The following is a 26,743-nucleotide window of genomic DNA, read 5'->3' on the forward strand; positions in this document are numbered from 1 at the left end:
ATTTCAGGGGTTTTCGAGAATATTTTTCCCAATTGGGCAAAAAAAATTGCTGTACTGAACATTTACATGTATCATGCTCTAAAATATCAATTATATGCATATTATGACGATTTAAAACCCTGAAATTATAAAGTATTACAAAAGCGAAACAATTGAATAATTGGGAGGGTTCTGTTGATATTGTTATTATGAGTTTGTAACATTACAAGAATTGCTTATAAGTATCAAATACATCAAACACTGTATGAGCACTGATGGCCGAGAGGTTTAAGTGCAAGACTTTTACTCCAAGTGTAAGTTGTACAAACGCAGCTAAGGATTATTTCTTTTCTTTTTTTCCTTTATTCTTGTTTTTACATTAGCTATTGAGTTCCAATAATTACATCAATTTAAAGCATTTAATGACAAACTTGAATTCATGCCAAAATCTGTGAAAAAATGGTCCCTTTAACAAATAAACCAAGTATGACACTTGTGCAAAGTCATAGAAACTAATTTACTATAATTCAATGTGTTGAGTACAACCGAAACGATATTCTTTTGTAATGACTTTTTATTTAAAAGGTTACTATAAATTATATTTCATTGAGCACTTACTTCCTTGTTGACTAACTGAAATTTTATATAGTCGTAACATTGGCGATCGGTATTTTCCGGATTTAAAGACTGTACATAAAATTATATATTCATATATTCTTAAAGAATGCCATCTAAACGTCTGATTTTTCATTTTAAAATACTTTATTTTCAATCAAACCTTTAAAAAGATAATGTAAAAAATAAATAAATTGCATTAACCGAACAACACGATCACGTGATCTAATTTCAGGTATGGAGTCCAAAACAACTTGTCAAAAATGAAATGCGACACAATCGGACTTCAATAGTTTAGATTATTTGAAAATGTAGGTATTTCTTTCTTATATAACATTATTTTATTATGTAAAGCATTGTCTTATCACACGGTTGACATATAAATGTGAAATTCCAGTTTTGTTTTGTCAATGACAACCTAGAAAAACATATCCTAAATCAACCAAATATTAGAATTCAAATCTGTTATATTCACTTCTTATTCTAATTTCTAATCTTATAATAATCCAATTGACAGTCTCAGAACCAAATATGACACAAATATATGATTGTGCTTAATATTTTTTACTCAAAATATTTGACCAGCAGAATAAATTAATGAATTCTACAGAAGACATAATTTAGGTGATTATGGCAATTAAAAACAATAAATAAAAAAACTTGCATTCAAATACAATAGTTTCCATCCCTTTCCAAATGTTGTCAATTCTTCTGTTTAAACACAGAATATTCCAGAAAAGTCATGTGATGATGTTTTGTGTATCGTCGAGTATCTCAACATTGTGGGAGTTCTAACATCGTGGTATCCATTATTCTCGTGACCTCTCGTCGCGTGCATTATTTTTCAGCGTGCGACTTATGTCAAAAGTTACAGCGGTTTGTTTACAGAGTGTCCGAGAAGAAATTCAACGAAAATGCGATTCAAACATGTAAATAAGAATAAATGTATTACCACCTTTATAAAAAAAAGGATATTTTACTATTTCATGTTCATATCACATGAAAAATGACTGATGCAGTACAGCCAAAGCGGAACAAACGTATTTTGCGATCCGCGGCGACAAGGTGAAACGAGTCGATGCCACGTCAGTCGTTGAAGCCACGTAAGTATGCGGCGGCAAGTCGCATTTCGCAGCGAAACTTCGCATCTGTCCGCCAAGGCATGCCACGATCCGCGACATGATGCTGAGTCGATGCGCATCATGAAATAAAAAATCTTTTAAAAATTATTAGTTTCATGTAGTTAACAAATTTTGAAAGAACAATTATAATAATTATTAAAATCATAATAAATTTATTGTGCGCGGATTGTATTAGCATAAACATGTAAGCATAGTTAAAGTGTCGGGCCAATTAATTTTGTTTCCCGCCCGTAGTGTATGTATTTCACACATAAACAAAATCACGTATGTTTTCGCACATACAAGTGGTCAAGGCTCCTGCATATGGTGGATTTATAAATTAGTTGCATGTTGAATTTGCTATTATATTTAAGCTGAGAAAATTAGCAGCTTGAAGCCACATCAATAATCAAGACAGTGACGACATATTTGTTGTTTTGTTAATAATCAGCTTATTATAACTATTGTTTGAATATGCGTATACAAACACATTCTATTTTGTTCATATTATATAGTTAATATTACTACTAATTACCCGATAATCCCGTATATTCCAGTTTTGAAGCAAATGCTGGTAAATATTTACGATACACAAACATTCTCGATATTTCCTTTAGTATCAAATACATTTTGGCATTATTTACTATTTATAGAGATGATGAAATAACGTCTAATCAGGGCGTTTTTTTCCCACTGAAGACGGGATTTACGCCTGACGTGATGTTCATGTATTTATACAACACAAAATACACCCAAACTTTCCAAACGATGTTCTTCATGTCTGCATAATTTTAGCGTGCTTTTTATGAAACAAAGGATATTTTAGCACTGTTTATTTGACGCTAGAATTTGCCAAATGTCGCGTTAGCATTAAAATTCAGAAGTGTGTTTCAGATTGCAAATTTAATAATGATAATCGAACGAAACATTAACAGTTGCGCGTAAATTAATTCTACGCTACACATACATGTATGCACATGTAGGTGGATATCTTTTCACTCGATCCGCCGCGTACGTATGCGGCGGATTTACTCCGCGAAAGTACGCGAGGTTAACTACAGACTCGGCGTTGTTGCGCGGATCGATGCCGCGTCAACACACGATTCGGCCGCCGCGTACTAAAAATCTGGCCGTGGCGTAGCCGCGGATTATGTTTGTGCCGCTTTGGCTGTACTGTATAACGCCCCTAAGTGTTGCCTCCATTTTTTTCGTTTACTGAGCAGACGACGTGACCTTTCTAGGGCCGCGTATGCAAATGAGTATGTTAATTTTGAAACCGAAAGTTGATCAATTTTAACCTGGAAGGTTTACCACAAACTTAGGATACACAGGGACCAAGACGCTGAGCTATGGGTATGCAATGAAAACGTATATTTTGTAATAGTTTGCTGCTTGTTTTTTGTTTTATCTACCGTAGTTAACATTAACGGATAACCAAACTAATATTTAAGTTTTGAACCGCCAAGATCTCTTGACAGTTTACGTCGCGTGAGGCCGACTTTCTTTATTACCACGATGTTAGGATACTCGAGGCTAATATATCCTCCGGTTACCGCATACAGTCATGTTACCATTACCGGATCATTACCCATACTAAGCGGATCACTTTGATGATCAAGACTGCGTATCGGGATAAAAAGTTGACATTTTTCGATGATTTTTTGCACATTGCATCTTCAAGAGCTGTTCTTTAAAACGCATTCATTGAGTCGTAATCGGAGCTACTCTTTGTCAAACATTTGGGTATGTTTTGCTTACGTGTATACATGACTTTATTGACTTCCGTCTCGTTTCCAAATCAAGGTTGAACATTATTTGCGGCCACATGCTTTAACTATGTTGGAAAGTCAGAAGTTTACACATTAATTTAAAGGCCATTTAGTAGTCTTTCTGCCTGCAAAAGTCCATTTAAGTTTTGATTCGTGTTTAAGATTTTGCAACACCTTAAATGAAATGAAGAATTAGGGCAATAACAGATCAAGCGTGATAATATGCATATTGATAATATTTATACCCCCACAAACGAAGTTTAGGGGGTATATAGGAGTGTACTTGTCTGTTTGTCGGTCGGTCTGTCTGTCTGTCGGTCCATATTAAGTGTCTGCTCTCTAATTCAAGGAGTTTTTATCCAATCTTCACCAAACTTGGACAGAAGTTGTATCTACATGATGTCTAGGCCAAGTTCGAACATGGGCCTTGCCGGGTCAAAAGCTAGGTCACGGGGTATCTTAGTGCGTTTTAAACCTCACCTTGTTGTCCGCTCTCTAATTCAAGTAGTTTTCATCCGATCTTCACCAACTTGGTCAGAAGTTGTATCTAGATGATCTTAAGGCCAAGTTTGAACATGGGCCTTGCCGGGTCAAAAACTAGGTCATGGGGTCACTTAGTGCGTTTTAAACATTCAGCATGTTGTCCGCTCTCTAATTCAAGTAGTTTTCATCCGATCTTCAAAAAACTTGGTCAGAAGTTGTATCTACATGATGTCTAGGCCAAGTTTGAACATGGGCCTTCAGGGATCAGCCTAGCCCAAAATTTTAGGGAGAAGTGACTTCTCCTTCCAATGGTATTGGGGAGAAGTGAGCGGACCTTTTATCACACGCGTAAAGGTACTTTAATATTAATGTTTCACAATTAATAACCATACATATATCTGAAATAAAATATGCTGAAACACTAACTAAAACTAAACATTTTATTTTAAACTGCCATGATGTTAAAGAGATATTGCTCTCTTAAAAACTGTAAAACGTGTGTTCAATTTGGCCAAAATACACATTTCATTCATATGTAATTACTAATAAGCCAAGAGCCTGAGCATGTAGGATAAAGGGAATATAGGGCAGAGCCCTAGCATATTGTTCTTTTTTTAGTCTTTCTGGTTAGTACATTGCGAAATATTGTCAACCAGACCATCTGTAACATTGCATGTTTATTCATCATTCTATACGAATGTTATAAAGGACGTAAAAAAATAATTAAAATCGACGAACCGTTCGTATCCCAGAGCTCCAGATAAGCGCCGTACAGTCGTCAATACGGCTTTTTCATGAAGGTTTACGCATTTATTTTTATAAACTGGACGTACAATTACGACTTTAATTTTCCTTTTACGCATTTGCAAAAACAATCTGGCCGTACTGATACGTCCGCATCAGCGCAGCTTGATTTTTTCGGTCTCTAACCTAACGGCGCTTTTCCTTAATTTAAATTACCGAAAAGTTGTAGACTGGGTTCTGATATTACTATCTATTCTGTTGTTTGATTTCCAATTACTCGTAAACCCGTCAAAAACAATATGTCTGCGCGCATGGGAAGGCCGTCTAAACCCAAAAGCGGTTAAAAAACACACACTTTTTTGTCATATAATGGCTACATACAGTTGTCTTGACCATCCTGACATTTAATCTGTAAACCCAGAACAAGACATTGTCGCACTGATATTAAACGATTTGATTGCATCGGTGGCTAAAAACGTAAGAAAACACAACAGGAAATGGATCCAAACAAAAACTGTGGAAGATTGGAAAACCAAATATGATTTGACAGTTAGCTGCTAAAGCAATTATTCTTTTGAGATGAAACAGTGACATTAGTATTCATTTACTTAGCTTACTAGTTGGCTGGTATTTTTTGTCAAGAAAATAAAAGAAATAGTATTAAGTCATGAGTTTAAATGATCATAATTCAGAATGGAAAACCTTATTAAGTAATTGTTTAAGAAGCTAAATATATTTATTATAATTGCTGCAAATGTTTCTGTAAAGTCAGTTATACACCCTTCAATATCCAAGAACACGGGTAGTACAGTACTACCTCTATTTTGGATATGGTAGTACAGGTACTATTTGATTTTTAGCGTTACTCCTTTTCTTTCTGTCAGTGGCAGTACCGTTACTTATTTCACAAATCCTTATCTGGAGCTCTGGTATCCGAAAACGACTGTCCGAAAACATGTCGATATACGTCTTCTGCACATGCATATCGTTTGACGGCAGAAAATTAAAACCAGTAACCTGTAACCTAGCAAATACGCAATCAATTTATTATTTGGTTGACATATTGCTTTAAAATACAATTTTGCAGTGCTTTACTTTGCTAATAGATAGTTTAAAATAGCAAGATTTCGGACATTAGCAACATCCATAGATTGTACGGGTTTCGGACAGTACCGAAGAGGTTTCATCAGTTACTGCTCATGTCAGTACCAATCAGAAATCAATAATTAAAAGACCGGACAATGTCTCATGGCGATATAATAAACGCATAACAATAACAATACAAATAGTTAAGTATATATTCGTAATGCTATATTTCATCCCCATTGCGCACAATAAGTCACTGTTTAGCATTTGGTTATTTCTATTCGATTTTTTTCGCATATGCACATTTTTAACTGAATTTAAATTGGAAATTTAACCCAATTAATTCTGCATTATGCAGCAGTCTCAATTTGCAATTTGAATAACGACAGAGAGTAACTTGTACTCTTAAAAACCTCCCGAACATTTCGAGGGAGATTCTTCAACAATACATGTTTATGTTCTATGCCGGCCATAGCTTAATTATTTCAAGATTTGTTGTGTTTTTTTTTCGATTATAAATACATAAATTGATGTAACACATCTGTACATTCTGAAATACCCCAAATTGTAATTCTCCTAACTGAGTGTCACATGCCGGTAATTCTTATGTTTAAATGGCGTCATTGACTTTTAATGGAATGTTCCCACGTGCTTGACTGCGTTTTTGGATTACACTTTTAATGTGTAAGTCTGTTTCTCTGTTTGTGATATTTGTTAAGCTCAGTACTCAAATATGTTCTGACTGAAATTAAGCAGTGAGATTCGGACTGTTTTAAGTTGTACAAATCGTCAAGCATAACAATAAATGACCATCATGTGAACAATGGCTGTATTGGTTCCCGGCAGCCTTGACAAATTACAAGAGCCGATTGAAAAACTGTAAACGAGGTTGGGAGCCTGTCATTCTATACATAGATGGTTACGTCAATTACACTATTGTCTATTAGACCGGCGTGTACACAATGCCTCAACTGGAATAAACCAAGGCAACTTGCATCAGCGGTCAGTGATGCGTAGCAAATCCTCTCGCTATCAGTAGATCAGATAACCGATATTTTCACACAGCAAACAATGGCAGTATTAGTGACGGCATTGCGCACACGTGCGGCAGATTATCAAAGGAGAAAATATAAGAAAATGTCGTCGATTTTGTTTTCGCTAAGATGTAATCAGAAAGCGATATCAAGCATCGTAAGGCGACAAAGTCGCCTACGTCGCCCTCTAGGATGATCCTTGCGCCTTGCCGGGTCAAAAACTAGGTCACGGGGTCACTTAGTGCGTTTTAAACGTTCAGCATGTTCTCCGCTCTCTAATTCAAGAAGTTTTCATCCGATCTTCACCAAACTTGGTCAGAAGTTGTATCTATATGATCTAAAGGCCACGTTTGAACATGGGCCTTGCCGGGTCAAAACTAGGTCACGGGGTCACTAAGTGCGTTTTAAACATTCAGCATGTTGTCCTCTCTTTTATTCAAGTAGTTTTCATCGGATCTTGACCAAACTTGGTCAGAAGTTTTATCTAGATGATCTGAAGGCCAAGTTCGAACATGGGCCATGCCAGATCAAAAACTAGGTCACAGGGTCACTTAGTACGTTTTACACATTGAGCATGGTGTCCGCTCTCTATTTCAAGTTAATTAAATCCGATCTTCACCACAATTGGTCAGAAGTTGGAACTAGATGATGTGTAGGTCAAGTTCGAACATGGGCCATGCAGGCTCAAAAACTAGGTCACGGGGTCACTTAGTGTGTTTTAAACCTCACCATGTTGTCCGCTCTCTATTTCAATTTTTTTTCCAAATCTTCAAAATTTGTCAGAAGTTGTATCTTTATAATGTCTAGGGCAAGTTTGAATATGGGTCATTCTGGGTCAAAAACAAGGTCACGGGGTCACTTAGTGCGTTTTAAACACCACAATGTTGTCCGCTCTCTAATTCAAGTAGTTTTCATCCAATCTTCACCAAACTTGGTCAGAAGTTGTATCTAGATGATGTCTAGGTCATATTTGAATATGGGTCATGCCGGGTCAAAAACTAGGTCACAGGGATCTTAGTGCGTTTTAAACCTCACCATGTTGTCCGCTCTCTAATTCAAGTAGTTTTCATCCAATCCTCACCAAACTTGGTCACTAGTTTTATCAAAATGATCTCTAGGACAAGTTTTAACATGGGCCATTCCGGGCCTAAAACTAGGTCACGGGGTCACTGAGTGCGTTTTTTAACATTCAGCATGGTGTCCACTCTCTTATTCAAGTAGTTTACATCCGATCTTCACCAAACTTGGTCAGAAGTTTTATGGAGATGATCTTAAGGCCAAGTTAGAACATGGGCCTTTCTGGGTCAAAAACTAGGTCAAGGGGTCACTTAGTGCGTTTAAAAATTTAGCATGGTCTCCGCTGTTTTTTGTGAAGACAACATGCAAAATATTATGTGTCAATGCAGCATGTGGGGGTATTTGTCACGTCTGTGACAAAGGTGACAAAGCTCTAGTTTATTTTGAAATATATGCAAATCTTGTTGAGTCTTTCAATAAATTATCTCATTCTTAATGTTTTATTTATGCTCTATGTTCAATATCGATGATAAGATATAATTCAAACAATTTACATGGTTTATAAGATGCCAATATCGTTTCGATCTATTTAGGATTTTCAACAGATAATTCACACAAGAATGTCATGCATTTGAAAGTGTAGATACAAGATAACATATAGAAAACAAATAATAACGAAACAAATGATTATAATTTATAACTGGCAATGGTACTTGGACATTGTAAACAACACAGTTCATGTTTCAACAGTTAAAATAGCATGTGAGATACCCTCCTGGTTTCGATCACGTGATCCGTTATGGCTACAACTGATCGGTTAATGCATGAATTCTGAGGCGAACAAAAGTATCACAAAAATACATTTTGCCTGCGCTTAAGAATAAGTCTTTGCTCTAAAACAGTAAGCAAAGGTAATATTTAATCAAACTGGTGTAAAAAAAAGTATCAAAACATGTATAATTGCTTTTCACCAGAACAACATTATTATGCTACTGATCCGGTAATAGTTACTTGATAGTATTGAGCAGTTCAGGAACCCAGTAAAACAATTTCTGACTTCAAGCAAACAATTAGGCAATACAGGACTATAGATAGCAAGCGTATTTGCGTTATTACGCAATTAAATTAACCAAAAACTTAATTAAATTCAAAATAAAGCGTACAAAAACGCAAATACAAATTTAATAACGTAATTCTCGTAAAAAAAACTTGCGTCAAGAACGCATTTTTTACGAACACCGGGCGTATTATTTAGACTGGTTATTTTCCGTGCAAAAATGTACCGGAGAGTTTATACGCCATCCTATGAAGATCAGAAGGCAGTCTTTCTAGCTGTTATCAATCTTTGGGGTATTATTGCATTTATTCGTAGACCCGTCAGATTTCTATTTTCATTTTCAATGTATTCAACTCAAAATGACCCGAAAATGGGGTTCATTGCTTTGAACAGCCATTATAACTTCATCAATTATGCAGCGATTTTCAGGAACTCGGTCTTATTCAACACAAAAATAAATGAACTTTGATCAGAAATTCAGTAATTGTTTGTTGTTATGTACATGTACCTTTTTGGATTTCATTTGTATAAATAATATAGTAACCTTAGTAGATTTTTATTATAGTATTTATGTCATTCCCTAAATTGCCCAATTGAGTTAACAAACCGAGGGTTAAAAACCCAATTAAGCTCCAACGAATGGGGTGAAATGTTTTGCTAAAACTATTGAATTTACAAAAACTCTATTGTTGTCAAAAACATGAGGTCGATTACCCTATATACCCCAAAAGTTATCTATAGCCCTAGCAATAAAAGATTTACTTTCAAATATTAAATATGTCCTGTTAAATCCATGTCAATATTGTTTTTACTGCGTGTTTAACCACGCAAAGCTGATATTTCCATATACAACCGGAATAACATCCACTATGTGCGTGTTTACCTCGAATCAAGACGTCATACCAGAAAGGGAAAGTGCTCGATTGCTATAGGCATAAGGCCTGCTTAACTAAAAAATTTGATTCACTGAAAACGTATTTTATATAAACTTAAACAGTAATTCCACATTTTTATAACTTTTATTTGCAATTTAACAAGTTTTTGTTCTATCAGTCTTTCTTCTTGTGAGGGCTCATAGAAACACAAAAGTCAACATTTGTTCAAATAAATTTCAGCATATATGTTACTTTTGAAAGATATCCTTTAATTATCCTGCAATCGAGACGGGTTATTCTTTCACGTGGGCGCATAGGTCTTATACTAGAATTTATCATGCAGCACTTTTCGAGAATCAGGAGAAAGTTTAAGATTTAAAAAAAAAATATATCAAATAAATGCAAGTTTCGTGTTTACTCTAGCACGGTCGTCTGCTTCACTTTACAATTTATGAGGAAATTTAATGAAGGGAACCAATAAAATGTATGAACACAGATACATAATCACATTTACATTATTTTAGTTGACATAAGATTTTGAAATGTAATAATACCTGAATGTGCCCCATTATGTTGTGTTTGTATTTATCAAGCATAGTAATGTTAAGGAAACTAACTTATTGAAGCGCATGCGTGTGACATCATCACGAGAGCCTCCTTAATGTAAACAAAGTACTCGATACCAGGACACACTCGATTTGAGGCACTGTACGATAATTTAAATAATTTAAAAATACGTAGTCTAAATATGTTTTTGTTACAGTGACAAGTGAGGTCCATTTTACATTTTTTATAATTCAGGTCTATCATCATAGATGCAGAAATTTTCCATTCTTTCTGTATTAGAAATAATTATTATTTTAATTATTGATTGTATAAGCATTTCTGTAAATTGTCTTGTTGGATCATAGAAACCACTGGCTCAAATTAAACAAGTATTATATCTTTTTCAGTGTTTAAAAGTAATTTAAACTTTTAATGTTAAGCAAACTTTCATTTTAGTTGCAGTGAATAGTGAAAGAATAATACTAGATAATGGGAGAAGCAGCTGCAGCATCAGGAACCAGCAACGTCCAGTTCTCACAACTCAGTATCAATGGTAAGCTGCATACATAAGAGTGATGTTATGCTAAAATGGGTCTTGTGCAATGTTCAGCCAGGTTTCTTGGTCTCATAAACTGAAAAGTTAGCTGCTGACCAGACTGGGCGAATACCACTATGACTGCATATGCAGCTTGCGTTAAAAATGTGTTTGTGAAGAAGTTGGGCGGCCTTTTTTTAAATCTTAAAAACTTTCTACATGTACATAATCAAAATCTGCGCTTATTCATTGCTATAAAACTGTATTTCTCCATAACACTTTCTTCTATTATCTTTATTTTTATTCTATTTATTTCATCAAATTCATATACACTTCAGATCTGTTACATTGTGGTTTGTGGGATACACTGATCGCGATCACAATATAACAAGTCAGGTCATTCATGTAATAATATAAGTTTTTATTATTTATCAATAGATCTGTCTATATTTAATAGTCAAAAAAGGTATTTCAGCAAAATAATGGACTTATGTCTTGTTTTAAAACATGTCAATAAGTAGCTGTTCTCAATATCATCGATATACCCCTGACATATAGCTTTACTCAATTGTAAAAATATCAATGCAACAAATCATACGTCACAAAACTTTTCATGGCTTTATCATAGAAACTATATAAGATATCAACATGAAATTTCATGGGTTGACTGGATAGATATAAATGAAGAGAAGTGCTATGCACATGAACCATAAGCCTACACTTTCTCAAATAAGAGTTATTGCCTTTTTTTGTATGATGTAACTTTTCTGTGCTTTGTCTCAGATACCATACAAGACTTTAACATGAAACTTCATTGGTGACGTGTATTGATATCAACGAGGAGAAGTGCCATGCACAAGAACCATAACCCTTTTGTAAATAAGAGTTATTGCTGTTTGTATTGTGTAACTTTTCACGGCTACATCTCAAATAGTTACAAGATTTCAATATGAAACTGCATGGGTGTACAGATATCAGTGAGGAAATTTGCAATGCATAAAACAATTACTTTGAAGTAAACATGCTGTACCATGCTACAGTTGATTTATCTGTATGCATATTTACATTTAAGTGCACTCTGCCAAGCTAGCCACCAATACTGGGATTTTCTCTGGCAATGTGGACACATTCACAGAGCTGTGTGTGGATGGGCAGCCTCCAAGAAAAACAGAAGTGTGCAAGAAAACTACGAGCCCAAAATGGGATGATGCATTCACCATGTAAGAGCTGATAGTCATTATTTCTTATGGAGTGTGATTGTAATTACTGGTTGTGTGAAATTGGTTCAGGTTGGATTTATCTTTTAATTAAGGTTGCAAATACTGTCTAGCATGTTTGAGCACTTATATATGCTGTTGTCTAATAAGTTTATAACCACATTATACCTTTATAAAGTAGTTTATAAATACAAACTGAACTATAATTAGGCAGTATTGTTTAATTACAGGTTAAAAAATTGGCTTTTATATATTTGCAACAGACAACTCAAAACTGGTGTACAAAGTTCGGTTGTTCATGCATTATGTGAGCAGCATTCTGTGAAAACAGGGCATACTGCATGTGCGTAAAGTGTCGTCCCAGATTAGCCTGTGCAGTCCGCACATGCTTATCAGGGACGACACTTTCCGCCTCAATTGGATTTTTGCTAAGAAGAGACTTCATTTAAACGAAAAATGTCATAAAAGCGGAAAGTGTCATCTCTGATGAGCGTACTGCACAGGCTAATTTGGGAAGACACTTTAAGCACATGCATTATGCCCAGTTTTCTCAGAACACAACTCAATTATGTGATTGTTTCTGTGTTGTCAGACTGGTGACCCCGTACTCAAAGATTGAGCTGCGTATTCAGTGTGTTAAAGCTCTACGAGGCAACGTCCTGCTTGGCACCCATACTATAGACCTGTACACATTGCTGGACGAAAATAGGGGCAAACGTAGGTTACATGTCTTGTTTCTTGAATAATCTCTGATGATTGCATTTGTTAATAAATGCTAATGCCTTGGCAGTGTGTCATGCAATCCCTTTAATATTTTAAGTCCGGACCAAGTCATAGACCTGAGCCCTGTCTTTCATGTGAAAGGTGCTATGCAAAATTTAGCTTTTAATGGAATGTTATTATGCCACATGAGGTTTAAAAGATCCAGTTCCATGTGTCAAAACAATGATTTTGTATGTCAATTAACAGATAAGTATTTATAATTTAAATGTTGATAAATATAAGCTGACTTTCCATAGAAATTTACTTTCACTTTAGCCTGTATTTGTAAAAAATATTTTTTTTGCATGTTGCACTTAAGCTATACAGTCGAAACTGACCTAACGGCCACCTGAATTTACCGGTCACCTGCAGACAACGGTCAGTCTGGAATCCCCCCGACGAAAAACACTCTATATTACACCTGAATTTAACGGCCACCTGTTCATAACGGCCAACGGCCACTATATTCAACTCCGAAATTCATATTTGAACTGAAATCAACGGTCACGCGTCAATCGTCTCGAGTCGCGAAAATTAAAAACACTGCACATCATTTGTCCGTCTATTTTGCGGTTAAAGCGTTTGATAGCGGTAATTGCCTTTGATATTATAGAAGCGGTCCGCTGCGAGTAAACAAATAGTAAGGTGTTGAGAAGGTTTGTTTTCCCGGGATAAATGTGGGGGTTTCTTCAACAGAAAATATGTCAGAGTTTTTGACACGTTTAAAGTAATAATCGCTAATTATATGACCGCTAAATTAGTATATTGTACTTACAATATTGAGTATCGATTTTAAAATAACATTTTCGGATCATTCTTTAAAAAAGCTTTTTAGCGTTCACAGCACTTTTAAAAGCAATCGAAATAATCAATCACGGAATAACAATGAGTGGTGAACGTAAGTTCCTCACATTAGAGGAGCGAGTCAAGTGTTTGAAACTGTTTGAATCTGGAAAAAGTTCGCGTGTAATAGCAAGTGAGCTCTGTGTTGGACGTACGCAAGTGCAGAGTGTGCGTAAGCATAAGCGAGATATCATGTAGGAGTATGAATCGAATGCAAATGTGAGTTTGAAGCGTTGTATTTTGTATGAGGTTGTTGAATTAAAATGCTTTTGTGTGATGTTTGCATACGAATACATTTTAACAAACTTTTTGCGTCTTTTTCTTATTAGAATGGTACAATATCACCGTACTATCGGTTTATGAAAGCGAATCCGCTTTTAAGACTTGTACGGACGTGACGTCAACGGCACGTGACAAGTTTTATTTATAGAATGATCAAGATGCATGAGTAAACAATTATACTAGCGTTGATAAAGTCATTGCTTTTGTTTAATAACAATATGAAATTAAATCAATCTATAAGATATTATTCTGTATTTTTCAATGTACGTAAATTCTGTTATTATGCTTAGTTAATGGCAATGAGCATTTGTTTAACACCGTATGCAAACGACTGGGTGGGGTAACGACGTAGCAATACTACCAACTGACAAACCATCTTAAAATTGTGATCCGAATTCAACGGTCACCTGTGGACAACGGTCACTTTGGTCATTTCCCTTGACTGACCGCTGAATTCAGGTTTGACTGTATTCAAGTTTGCTTGGTCATAACCATAAAATAAAAACAAATCCTAGATGCAGGTAAATCGTGTTGCATGATTTAGGCATGTTAAATGGAAATACTTCTGTCTTGATTGGGCGTAAAATTGAAGCATATCTGACAATTCACTGTATGCCCACGATGCACCAGTGTGTTAACTTCTTAAAGATGGCAAACATTTCTGTTTAGTTAATTCTTAAACACATTTAATATTGTAAATAAAGACCAAAACTGTATGTTGTTTATGTCTATTGTGCATAAATTAGGTGAAGTTATTTATCATGGTTAGGTTGTAATGCCACAAGGTAAACTCTCTCGGCAATTGTAATGATTTTGACCTGCAAAAGATTGCATGCACCACATATGTCGCGACTATAATTAAGAATTTATAAAGAAAATCTTGAGTTATGAATGATTATATGGGTTTGCATGTAACAGTGATATTCTGAATATTAAAGGAAAAGAGTCAGTAGTAAACAATATGGTTTATCAGGTTACAGGAAACAGCTATTTTTTCAGGCTATCAATGTCTCCCCAGAAACCAGTCAGACTATGCTAATTTTATTAATCTGACCTTAAAAAAAAATTCTGTGGTAACTCAAAGATGCTTAAAAAGATGTGACCAACTGTCAAAGGTGAAAATGACAGAACTAAAATGGGAAATTTCTTTTTCCAATATTTTAGAAAGTCCTTGAAGTTGAAATCATTCTTATAAAAATCCTTCTATAATGGTTCTCTATCAAACAATATTTTTTCTTCTATTCCTTTTCCATCTAATGCTTCTTCATTCATTGAGTTCAAGGTATTACATTGAGTCTGATGTATCAAAACAAAACCATTGACAATTGAGAAATCATACTTTCCTTGTTAACAAAGACTGGTCACACAATGTTATTGTTACTAATGGCTATAGATTCTTAAATAAGTTGTCAATGGCTTTATTAACTGCATAGCACAAATTATGAAATTTATCTTAATTTTTATGCTACTAAATTGTTGTAAACACACAATCCACAAAATTATTAGTACAAGTTCCAGATGAAAAGTAGTGTTGCAGTCTACAGATACTACCCATTTAGTGACCAATGTTTGTATTCTTAGTATCCAAACTGCGCAAGGCAGTCCCGTTGACGAATGCCGACAAGAAGACGGCGGATCTCACTCTCATATTTGACGGCCTCACAGTGAACATGAAGAAGTTCCCTAAGACTTCTCCGTCCAACAGCGCCGTCACATCGAATGGTACGGTCATAAATCAGGGTTTTACAGGCCATAGTTTTTGCATCAATAGACTCTTTCTATTTGTGAACTTGTATCCAAATGGATGCACAATATTTCTGACATGTTGAACTTGGTGCTTTGGCTTGCCGTAATATTAAATATTTAATCTATAAATGATGTGCTTTTTTCATGAATGTTAAGATATAATACTTCTTTCTATCTAATATTGGTTTATTTAAAATTGAAAAGTATGATCAAAGTGCAAACAAAGCATATATGTTTGCAAGATAAAGCTATTTGATGTGTACCAGCTTCTTTTATTTGTATTCTTTTATTTGTTATCTGGTATCTGGAATACTTCATGTTGAATGCATAAAGTGTTCTGTCCAACTGTCTTTTGGTCTCTCCTTCCTTGACTATTATCAAATGTCTAATGACCATTTTGGCTAGCACCAAATATTGTCCCACTGGTGACTAATGACTTGTTAATGATAAATGTTCCTTACCAGCTATTTTACCCAACCTTACTGTAACTTTGAGCCCTTTCAATTTTGAATAGTCAGAAAGGCTATTTTTTGGTGTACAATTTTTCTCATTTTCGTCTAGTAGCAATACCACTTGATACAACACTTGTATACAGACATAAGTTGTTGCTTATTATCATCCCCAATCCAACTATACTATCCAGGCTTCGTACCAGGAAGTTTTAGGGCAGCTGTACTTCTGTTGCTTAACTCTAACATCACTTATAAATTGACCTTGAGCTAATATAGACTCATTTGTGACAGTAATCTACACTTATCACAAAATCTTTACTTTGACATTGACCTTGTTCTTTTTGTTAAGCATATTAACTTACAAATTAACTTAGCAATGTGGTTGTGTATAAAAATGATTTGCACCCCCATTTAATCAACAGAACCCCTTTATATTAACCATAAGATTCATGGCATCCCATAAATGTAATAATCAAACCCTGGTCAGATGGTGGACATCAAATTGACTTATAAAACATAAATTACATAATAACAAAGTCTTACACATTTTTCCCTTCAGGTCAGGTTGCAGGTGCTATGGCAACCACACCCACAGGGAACCCCCGGGAGGGTCGGTCCAGGGACTCACGCCCTGCCCCTCCACGACCTGCCCCTCCAGTTCCCAATCGTAGTTCAGTCATCGCTACAAATGCCACTCCACCTGCAGGTAAGGCTTCAAACCTTAACTGTATTCAATAAGTTTTGTTGGGTTTTGATAACTGGTTGACCAGGATTTGCATAGACCTTGAAAAGTGCTTAAAAATCAAGGTTTATCCCTGTTCCTGTAATTCAAAAAGGGCAATTATCAGTTACTGTTTAAGTTTGTGCACTAATTACTGGTAAACCTGCTAACCAATAGGAAGTGGGAGTAGGTTTACTTACCACATGATATGACTGATATGATTGAATTGTTGTGTTGAAAATGGCAAGAAATTAAAATCTTCAAACAAACAAATCCCCCATTTAATGGCTCTTGTCACCTGGAAACTCTGTACAGGGGTAGAAACAAAATTTGAATGGTAGATTGCACATCTGGGAAACTAACTATGGTACATTGCAAAATAATAAGTAGCCTAAAACCAAGTTCATGTCAAACTCAAAATGATCTTATTCTTATTTTTAACAAAACAAACTCGGAGAATATTTTAATATTGCTGGTATGACACAATGCGTTCTGCCCTTTTGTGAGCCTGAATCTTAAGCCTTTTAAAAATTAACTTAACAACTGTAGGGAAGCTGCTTGCTTACAAAGCAAGTTTCACGGACTGACTACCAAATTTAGTAACTGACTTGCCCAGACATGAATCCACGGGTTAATCCTTTTTCACTTAGATGCAATGTCCGTAGTTTTACGCATTTGTAGTCCCTCAGAAAGTTAAATTTTACTAACGACCTCTCTTTCTAGATTCAAGTTTTAAAGGCTTTATTTCCAACCCTAAGTTACTGATGAGCAGCAAACAGCATAAAACTGGAACAGACTGTGAGATACTCGTAGTCTGTTCTGGTTTAATGCTGTTTGCACATAGCAATTTTCACTTTGCTTCTGAGTGGGAAAGGGTTAATAAGCATCTACTAATTTGTATCTTTTGAGTAGGTGCAGGTCCCAGTGAGAACGGCTCCGATAGTGCTCCGACCTCTGAGGCCCCTGCCTCGAGTACTGACCCAACCAACAACAATGAGCCGCTGCCTAACGGGTAAGTTGTGAAGAGGTCGAGAGGCATGAGAAAATAGTTTTGACACTACACTGTTGACTAATTCAGTAAAATACTAAATTGTTTACCTGTTGATTCTGCTTTCATTAAGTTTTATATAGATGATCTCTAGACCATGTTCGAACATGAGCCATGCCGGGCCAAAAACTAGGTCACGGGGTCACTTAATGCGTTTTACACATTCAGTATGGTGTCCACTCTCTATTTCAAGTACTTATCATCCGCTCTACACCAAACTTAGAAGTTTTATCTAAATGATCTCTAGGCCATGTTTGAACATGGGACATTCCAGGCCAAAAACTAGGTCAGGGGTTCACTTAATGCGTTTTGCACATTCAGTATGGTGTTCCCTATTTCAAGTACTTTTCATCTGCTCTTCATGTGGGGGTATTCGTCACGTCTGTGACAAAGCTCTAGTTAGCAATCCTATATGTGGGATAAAAATTAAGAAAAATAATCCATGTCTACAGTCGTCTTGAGAATAACGGTCAATTGCAGACAACGGTGAGTCTGGATTCCCTCCAACAAAAATCACTATATTACACTTGAGAATTAAGGTCAATTGTCCATAAAGACCAGTATATTTCACTCTGAAAGTCATGTTTGAACTGAAACCAACGGTCATGCATCAGTCACGAAAATTAAGAACACAAACAAAACAGGTGCACGTAATAATAAGAATATGTATAAGTAGCAATTATTGGCTGCATTCATAACGACAATGCATGAGGCGTTACAAAATCAATAGCAGTCAAATCCAAACTAGGCAAATTTTTACAGGACAGTCGGTCCATTAAAATGGGAAAAAATACAGGACCTCCTCTTTTTCTACAGGACCTATCAACTAAAGAATATAATAGTAAAATAAATTGGTTTCATTGCTGGGATCAATGTGTTTATGATATAAAATGATAAATGATTTAAAAGCTATTAATTTAATTCAATTCAAGGTCACACATTTGTATCTGACGTTAAATTATAATACATGCCATACACGGTACTAGTCTTGTTTAGCTAAAACATATCCAAAAAAAATGCTGAACGCATGAACATTGTCTTTTTCATTTTGAAAATCCACACTGCAATCATCCTCATACACATCATCACAGTAAACTTGTTCAAAATGTCAATGTCAGTATCAAAACTTGGAGATAGATCTCATGTTCATCATCGTCTTGCATCTCAACCTCATCATCGACTGCAAAATGACTGGTAGAGGCGACACTTTCCTGGAGATTAATCTTGCGAACATAATTTAGTCGCCTATGTCGGCAATCACTCCTTCATAATATCTTAAGAACATTTTCCAAAACAAAAGTAGCCGATACAAACCTATACAAACCAACGAATTCGTTCCCTTTTTTTACCGGACAATCTGTCCTGTAAATTTGACAAGTCAGGCCGCCCCTTACAAAATTTTACAGGACATGTCCATCGGTCCGGCCATGTTTGGCTGAGACTGCAATAGATCTTTATTGCTGATATGGTGTTAAAAACAACACCAAGCTGACTAGTGTTGTTATAAGATGATGATAACAGATTTAGTTATTGTCTATTCAGGAAAATTATACGTTGAATTGCAAATTTGATAACAAACTCGACATTTTTATTGAGATTTTGGGTCTTTTTCTTTGAATTAGAACGATACAGTTATACCACACTTTTGGTTTATGACAATGAATCCCCTTCATTATTGTTTTGGACATGACGTCAAGGACACGTGACAATCTTTATTTAAAAATACATCCCAATTAATTTTATATGAACTGTCAGATTTACTTAATGAATGAGAAGCATGAATAAACACAAAATCTATCATTGATAAAGTCATAGATTTAGTTTAAAAATAGTTATGAAATTAAATCAATTTACAAGACATTATTCTGCATTGTATAATATAAAATATTTATGTTATTAGCTTGGCGTTTTCGGAGAAAACCTGAGGTATTGTCATAGTCAGCTTGCCGTCCGCTGTCTGCGACGTGCTAAAACCTTAACATTGGCTCTAAAATCAAAGTGCATCCACTTACATCTTTGAAACTTCATATGTAGATGCACCTTGATAAGTTCTATACGCCACACCCATTTTGGGGTCACTAGGTCAAAGGTCAAGGTCACTGTGTGATGTGATGTAAAAAAAATGAAAAATAATTCTGACAAGCTTTCATTTATTCAAAACTGCACCCGTAGCAGAGCGTGGCACCCGTTATGTGGTGCTCTTGTTATACTTAGTTATCGGCAATGAGCCTTTTATAAACTGAGTGTGAATGACTGGCTGGGGTAATGAAGTAACAACACTACTAACTTACCAACCATCTAAAAAATGGTGATCCGAGAATAGTGGTCATTCGTCAACAACGGTCACTTTGGCCATTTGCCTGGACTGACCTCTGTTTACAGTTTTGACTGGATACACGTTTAAAATAACAAGGCACCTCACAATCAAATGCAGAGTCAGATCATATGGTGCAACTGTTTCTCTTGAGTATGAGTTTTTAACTTTTTTTAAACTCCGTACTTACTGTACTTGCCCAGTTTTTCAGACACTTTTGTTGTTTGTGTTTACAGATGGGAGGAGCGTGTGGACCCCCAGGGACGCCACTATTACGTAGACCACAACACTCGCACTACAACCTGGGAACGACCTCAGCCTCTACCCGGAGGGTAGGCACAATCTCTTCAATCTGTTATCCCTTTACCACCGTGATACACATTTATACCTGTTTGTTGTCCCTAAGAAAATCATTTTAATTTGAACTTAATAGATTAAAATTTTAATGGCTGCATTTCCAACTTTGAGGTACTGATTAGTAGCAAATAGCATAAAACCGGAACAGACTACAAGTTACTAGCAGGATTTTCAGGTTTTATGATGGTTGCATATTGCTATTTTAAATGTGCTTCCAAGCAGGGAAGGGTTAATGCCCCGTTGTTGCATATGACATTTCCCTAGTGGTTTCCATACTGCAACACTAAGATTCGTGTATGGTGAATGCTTATGAACATTCCTACTTTTTATATAGAACACTAAATATCCAATTGTTCTTACACTTCATTTAAACCGTTATTAGGTGGACATGTGTTTACTTTCAGGTTTTATGCTCCAATAATTTTTTCATGCAATTATTAAGACTATGACATTTTCTAATGTATTTTACTTTTCTGTGTTAGATCATTGTTTATACTAATGAATCAATTTCGATAAAATTTGTATATGCAGTATCCCAACAGGGAAGACAAATAGTAAGGTTGCTATAAATACTCCAGTAACTTTTCAGGGAGTTATTGCTCCATTAAATAATAATGTGTTTCCACACAACCCATTAATTGACAAAGAGTATCATTAGGGAGTATCCATCAGTTTCCCAGATATTCTTTTTTATTCTGCGCTTTGCGCTAGTCTCTGATTACATCAAAATGGAATACAAATAATTTTATTATTAATTTATTTTATTTTGCTCACTTGCTCCAATATGTAAAGGGCAAATTCGATCAAACCATTATTTTGTCTGCCCTTAAGGTAATATCGCCCCCTTGGTGCAAAAAGGTACCAGGTGACATTGAAATAAGGAGGCACATGGCACCTTTTTGCAACAATGGGGTGATATATATACATAAATTTTCTTAAAGATATTATTTGAAGTTATGCTTCGTACACACTTATCAGTTTGTTTGTTGCCATCAAGGTGGGAGAGGCGGGTGGACAACAGGGGTCGTGTCTACTATGTGGATCACAACACACGAACCACAACATGGCAGAGACCCAGTACAGACTTTGTCCAAAATGTCCAAAACTGGACACAGGCGTGGAACTCCAATCGCTCGCAGGCGTTCGAGCAGCTTCAGAATCGTACGCTGTTCAACTCTACGATGATGCCCAATGTGCCCACCACCACGCCTGATGACTCCCTTGGGCCACTGCCTGAAGGCTGGGGTATGTGTTGTAGCTAGGTGAGGCCACTGCCTGAAGGCTGGGGTATGTGTTGTAGCTAGGTTAGGCCACTGCCTGAAGGTTGGACTACGTGTTGTAGCTAGCTAGGTTGGGCCACTGCCTGAAGGTAGGTTGAGCCACTGCCTGAAAGCTGGGGTACGTGATGTAGCAAGGTAGGTCCACTGCCTGAAGGCTGGGGTATGTAATGTAGCTAGGCTGGGTCACAGCCTGAAGGCTGGGGTACGTGATGTAGCAAGGTAGGGCCACTGCCTGAAGGCTGGGGTATGTAATGTAGCTAGGCTGGGTCACAGCCTGAAGGCTGGGATATGTGATGTAGCAAGGTAGGGCCACTGCCTGAAGGCTGGGGTACGTGATGTAGCAACGTAGGGCCACTGCCTGAAGGCTGGGGTATGTAATGTAGCTAGGCTGGGTCACAGCCTGAAGGCTGGGGTATGTGATGTAGCAAGGTAGGGCCACTGCCGGAAGGCTGGGGTATGTAATGTAGCTAGGCTGGGTCACAGCCTGAAGGCTGGGGTATGTGATGTAGCAAGGTAGGGCCACTGCCTGAATGCTGAGGTATGTAATGTAGCTAGGCCGGATCACAGCCTGAAGGCTGGGGTATGTGATTTAGCAAGGTAGGGCCACTGCCTGAAGGCATGGGTATGTAATGTAGCTAGGCTGGGTCACAGCCTGAAGGCTGGGGTATGTGATGTAACTAGGTTAGACCACTGCCTGAAGGCTGGGGTATGTAATGTAGCTAGGCTAGGTCACAGCCTGAAGGCTGGGCTACGTGATGCAGCTAGGTTGAGCCACTGCCTGAAGGCTGGGGTATGTGATGTAGCTAGGTTGGGTCAATTTCAGAAGGCTGGGGAATGTGATGTAGCTAGGCTGGGTCACAGCCTGAAGGCTGGGATATATGTTGAAGCTAGGTTGGGCCACTGCCTAAAGGCTTGGGTACATGATGTAGCTAGGCTGAGCCACTGTCTGAAGGCTTGGGTACGTGTTGTAGCTAGGTTGGACCAATTCCTGAAGGCTGGGATATGTGTTATAGCTAGGTTGGACCAATTTTTGAAGGCTTGGGAATATGTTAAAGCCAAGCTGGGCCATTGCCAGATGGCTTGGGTATGTAATGTGGCAAGGTTGGGCCACTGTGAAGGCTAGGGTACATGTTGTAGCTAGGTTTGGCCACAGCTTTAAGGCTGGGGAACGTGATTTTGCAAGGTTGGCCAGTACCTGAAGGCTGTGGTATGTGTTGTAGCTAGATTGGGCAACTGCCTGAAGGCTGGGGTAAATGATGTAACTAGGTTTGGTCACTGCTTGAAGGCTGGGGTATGTGTTGTAGATAAGTTGGCCCATTGCCTGGAGGCTAGGGTAAATGTAACTAGGTTTTGCCACTGCCTGAAGGCTGGGGTACGTGTTGTAGATAAGTTGGCCCATTGCCTGAAGGTTAGGGAATGTGTTGAAGCTTGGTTTAGTCACTGCCTGATGGCTGGGGTATGTGTTGTAGATAAGTTGGCCCATTGCCTGAAGGCTGGGGTATGTGTTGTATCTAGGTTGGGCCACTGCCTGAAAGCTAGGGTATGTGTTGTAGCTAGGTTGGGCAACTGCCTAAAGGCTGGGGTACGTGATGTAGCTAGGTTGGGCGACTGTCTGAAGGCTGGGGTACGTATTGTAGCTAGGTTGGTCAACTGCCTGAAGGCTGGGGTACGTGATGTATCTAGGTTGGGCGACTGCCTGAAGACTGGGGTACATGTAGCTAGATTGGGCCACTGCCTGAAGGCTGGTGTATGTGTTGTAGCTAGGCCTGAAGGCTGGGAATGTGTTGTAGCTAGCTGAAGGCTGGGGAATGTGTTGTAGCTAGGTCTGAAGGCTGGTATATGCATTGTAGCAAGGCTTGGGCTACTGTCTGAATGTGGAATGTGAAACAAAGCTGATTTTTTTTTTTTTATGAGATATTTTCTTAAAAGATACAGACTCCGCTCAACATCTTTTACAATGTTTATGAACCATCTTTCCTGCACCTGAATAGTAATGACATCACCTCAATATATCATAGTGTTAGCTAAAATTGTGAACAGACAGTGTTTTTTTTTTTTATGAAATATTCGCCGTTATTCGGCCCCATTCCCCCATCTCTAGAGTATATATTTTTCCCCCAAATATTTGAAAAATTCACCTCTCGGAAGTGCAATTCCCTTTTAATCAATACCTCAATTAAATACGTCTTTCTTTACGAATTTATTTACTTTTATTTTTCCTGAACTGCCTCATCCGCGTGTTTACTTTCTTTTAGCCTTTACTCCTTTAAAGTTTTTCTCTCTATGTATGGTGAATTATAGTGTTAAAACTTGATTTTGTACTGTTTCTTGCTAAGCATTGAAATTTCCCCTTTTTCCCCTTTAAGGCGCGAATTTTCCGCCCCTCAGGGGACCCTACCCCTTTCCCCCAAAACTGAAAAAAACACTGACAGAAATTGTATGTAATTGTATCTTTGGTAGACTTCAATACAGTAAAGATGTATAGACAATTCTCCATTAAGGCACAGGCATGCTGCCTTCAATATAAATGAATCTGTTTAGCACAGTTAGATTTTTTTCATCATTATTTAAAATATTATATGTGTATGGGAATTGGATCTTGACATTGTACATATGAATTGTATGGCTTTGACATTAATTCTTTATGACTGTGTTCCAGAGAAGAGAGCCGATGCAAATGGGCGAGTGTACTATGTCAATCATAAAAACAGAACGACCCAGTGGGAGGACCCTCGCACCCAGGGGTAGGTGCAGCTTTATTTGAGCCATGCTTTGAGAAAGTGGGGCTTTATGCATGTGCATTAAGTGTTGACCCAGATTAGCCTGTGCAGTTCCCACAGGTTTATCAGGGACGACACTTCTATGTTTATGGAATTTTACGTTCAAAAGAAGTCTTCTTAACAAAAATCAAGTTCAGGCGGAAAGTGTTTTACCTGATTTGCAAATCTGTTATGACACTCTAGGCACATGAATAAAGCGCAGTTTTCCAAGAGTGAGGCTATTTTGTTTTCACTTGTTAAAAATAACAATTTAATTTTTGTCATTGGCTACCTATTGTTTGATTGACCTATCACATTACATAGAGGATATTTGTTGGATTCGGTGGAATATCGAATTTAATTCATGAGTGATCATAGAAAATATATATTTTCTATTATCACGAGTGAAATAAAATCGATATTCCATAGAATCCAACAAATTTTCTTTTTATTTTAATGCTTTTTTGACCGTTTATTTTCATTGTAAATGAGTTTAACTGGATAATTTTGCTGGATTAATAACGTCATTTTGTCTAAAAAATGATGTCATTTCAAAGTAAAACAGTGAAAAATATCGATATTTGTCACTGTTATTTTTCACTGTTTAAAACAGTGGAATACCAATTTTCTTTCACTGATACATTTGTATTTCCTTATAAACCACCGGAAAGTATAAAATAAAGTAATTTACTTGTTTTTGACATTTGAATAGCTTGGTATTCAGATCTTATTGATTGGTCAATAACATGTAATATTTGCTAAAATCCTAATATAAATCTTGTCTTTCATGCTTGGTAACTATAACATAAAAAATGTATTGCAAGTTAATTTTTTTTTGCTGATTGAACTACATATTAAATAAATTATTGATTAAATATGCTCTGTTAAGCTATTTATTAACATGCACTGATTAATTTGTTTTCACTGGTGAACGGTTTGACTGTTTGAGCTGTTTGTTCTTAAAGCTTGTTATTGATGTGTCTCCCCACAGTTTTAGGTGTTATTTTTATGCCCCCGGTAGGGTGGCATATAGCATTTGAACTGTCCGTCTGTCTGTCCGTAAACTTTAACATCGGCCATAACTTTTGCAATATTGAAGATAGCAACTTGATATTTAGCAAGCTTGTGTATCTCATGGAGCTGCACATTTTGAGTGGTCAAGGTCATCCTTCAAGGTCAAAAGTAAAAAGATACAATCCAAGGGAAGTAATAAGCTTAAAAGGGAGATAATTTTTAAACCTGCCAAATGATATATTGACATTTTATTTCAAAGCGGCCCATAGGGGGCATTGTGTTTCTGACAAACACATCTCTTGTTTTAAAGGAATTAGTAATGTATCATCCCAATGTAAGCTATTCTTTGATAAAGCTATTTATTGTTCAAGCTTTTTCTTGATATATCCACAGACAGAGTAAGTTTTTCATTGTTTAAACTATTTATTTATGTGTCAACCTAATATAAGCTATTCTCTAATAAAGCTATTTATAGATCAAGCGGTTCATAGTTGAAGCTATTCATTATTTTATCTGCCCACCGTTTAATGTTTTGATTATTTAAAATCTCTCCTATTTATGGATCAACCTGATTTAAGCAAGCCTTTGCTAAAGCTATTAATGGTTGAAGCTATTAATTGCCGTATCTACACCCCACAGGACCATACAAGAGGACCCATTACCTGAAGGCTGGGAGATGAGGTACACTGCAGAGGGGGTGCGCTACTTTGTTGACCACAACACAAAAACAACCACATTCCAGGACCCACGAGGGGGCCCTTCAAAAGGGTAACACATGCATATATGATCAGTCTGTGAAAAGGGGGTTTAATGCATGTGCGTAATGTGTTGTCCCAGAGTAGCCTGTGTGCAGTTTTTAACGGCTCATCAGGGATGACACTTTCTGGATTTTCTTTTTGATGATTCTTTCTGCATACAAAAAAATTACTTAAAAGTGGAAAGTGTTGTCCCTGACAAGCCTATGCAGACTGCACAGGCTTATCTGGGACAACACTTTACGCACATGTATTAAACCCTCTTTTCACAGAGCGAGGCTCATACCTGATAGGTCTAATTAACTTTATAAGTACACAAAACATGCACTCCA

General features: G+C 36.8%; 2 protein-coding genes across 4 annotated transcripts in view; one reads left to right on the forward strand and one right to left on the reverse strand.

Annotated features, from left to right (window-relative positions):
• Window positions 1-633, reverse strand: part of LOC127844768 (engulfment and cell motility protein 2-like) — an 88,513-nt gene extending 87,880 nt beyond the window's left edge. The window contains exon 1 of one of the 2 annotated variants that reach the window (XM_052375230.1): window positions 598-633. The gene's annotated coding sequence lies outside the window, so the exon portion shown is untranslated. Of the gene's footprint in view, window positions 1-500; window positions 520-597 lie in introns of those variants that run through there. The other variant, XM_052375232.1, reaches the window with a different exon arrangement.
• A 110-nt stretch (window positions 634-743) lies between these two features.
• Window positions 744-26,743, forward strand: part of LOC127844767 (E3 ubiquitin-protein ligase Su(dx)-like) — a 63,385-nt gene continuing 37,385 nt past the window's right edge. Inside the window, exons 1-11 of one of the 2 annotated variants that reach the window (XM_052375227.1) lie at window positions 744-905; window positions 10,783-10,879; window positions 11,934-12,081; window positions 12,671-12,795; window positions 15,547-15,687; window positions 16,723-16,869; window positions 17,794-17,896; window positions 20,483-20,578; window positions 21,601-21,848; window positions 24,543-24,627; window positions 26,296-26,424. In XM_052375227.1, the coding sequence (XP_052231187.1) occupies window positions 10,816-10,879; window positions 11,934-12,081; window positions 12,671-12,795; window positions 15,547-15,687; window positions 16,723-16,869; window positions 17,794-17,896; window positions 20,483-20,578; window positions 21,601-21,848; window positions 24,543-24,627; window positions 26,296-26,424 (1,286 nt within the window). In that variant the 5' untranslated portion in view covers window positions 744-905; window positions 10,783-10,815. The remainder of the gene's footprint in view (window positions 906-10,782; window positions 10,880-11,933; window positions 12,082-12,670; window positions 12,796-15,546; window positions 15,688-16,722; window positions 16,870-17,793; window positions 17,897-20,482; window positions 20,579-21,600; window positions 21,849-24,542; window positions 24,628-26,295; window positions 26,425-26,743) is intronic. The other variant, XM_052375228.1, reaches the window with a different exon arrangement.

The sequence above is a fragment of the Dreissena polymorpha genome, chromosome 9 (assembly GCF_020536995.1).
Source record: "Dreissena polymorpha isolate Duluth1 chromosome 9, UMN_Dpol_1.0, whole genome shotgun sequence".
Taxonomy (NCBI): domain Eukaryota; kingdom Metazoa; phylum Mollusca; class Bivalvia; order Myida; family Dreissenidae; genus Dreissena; species Dreissena polymorpha.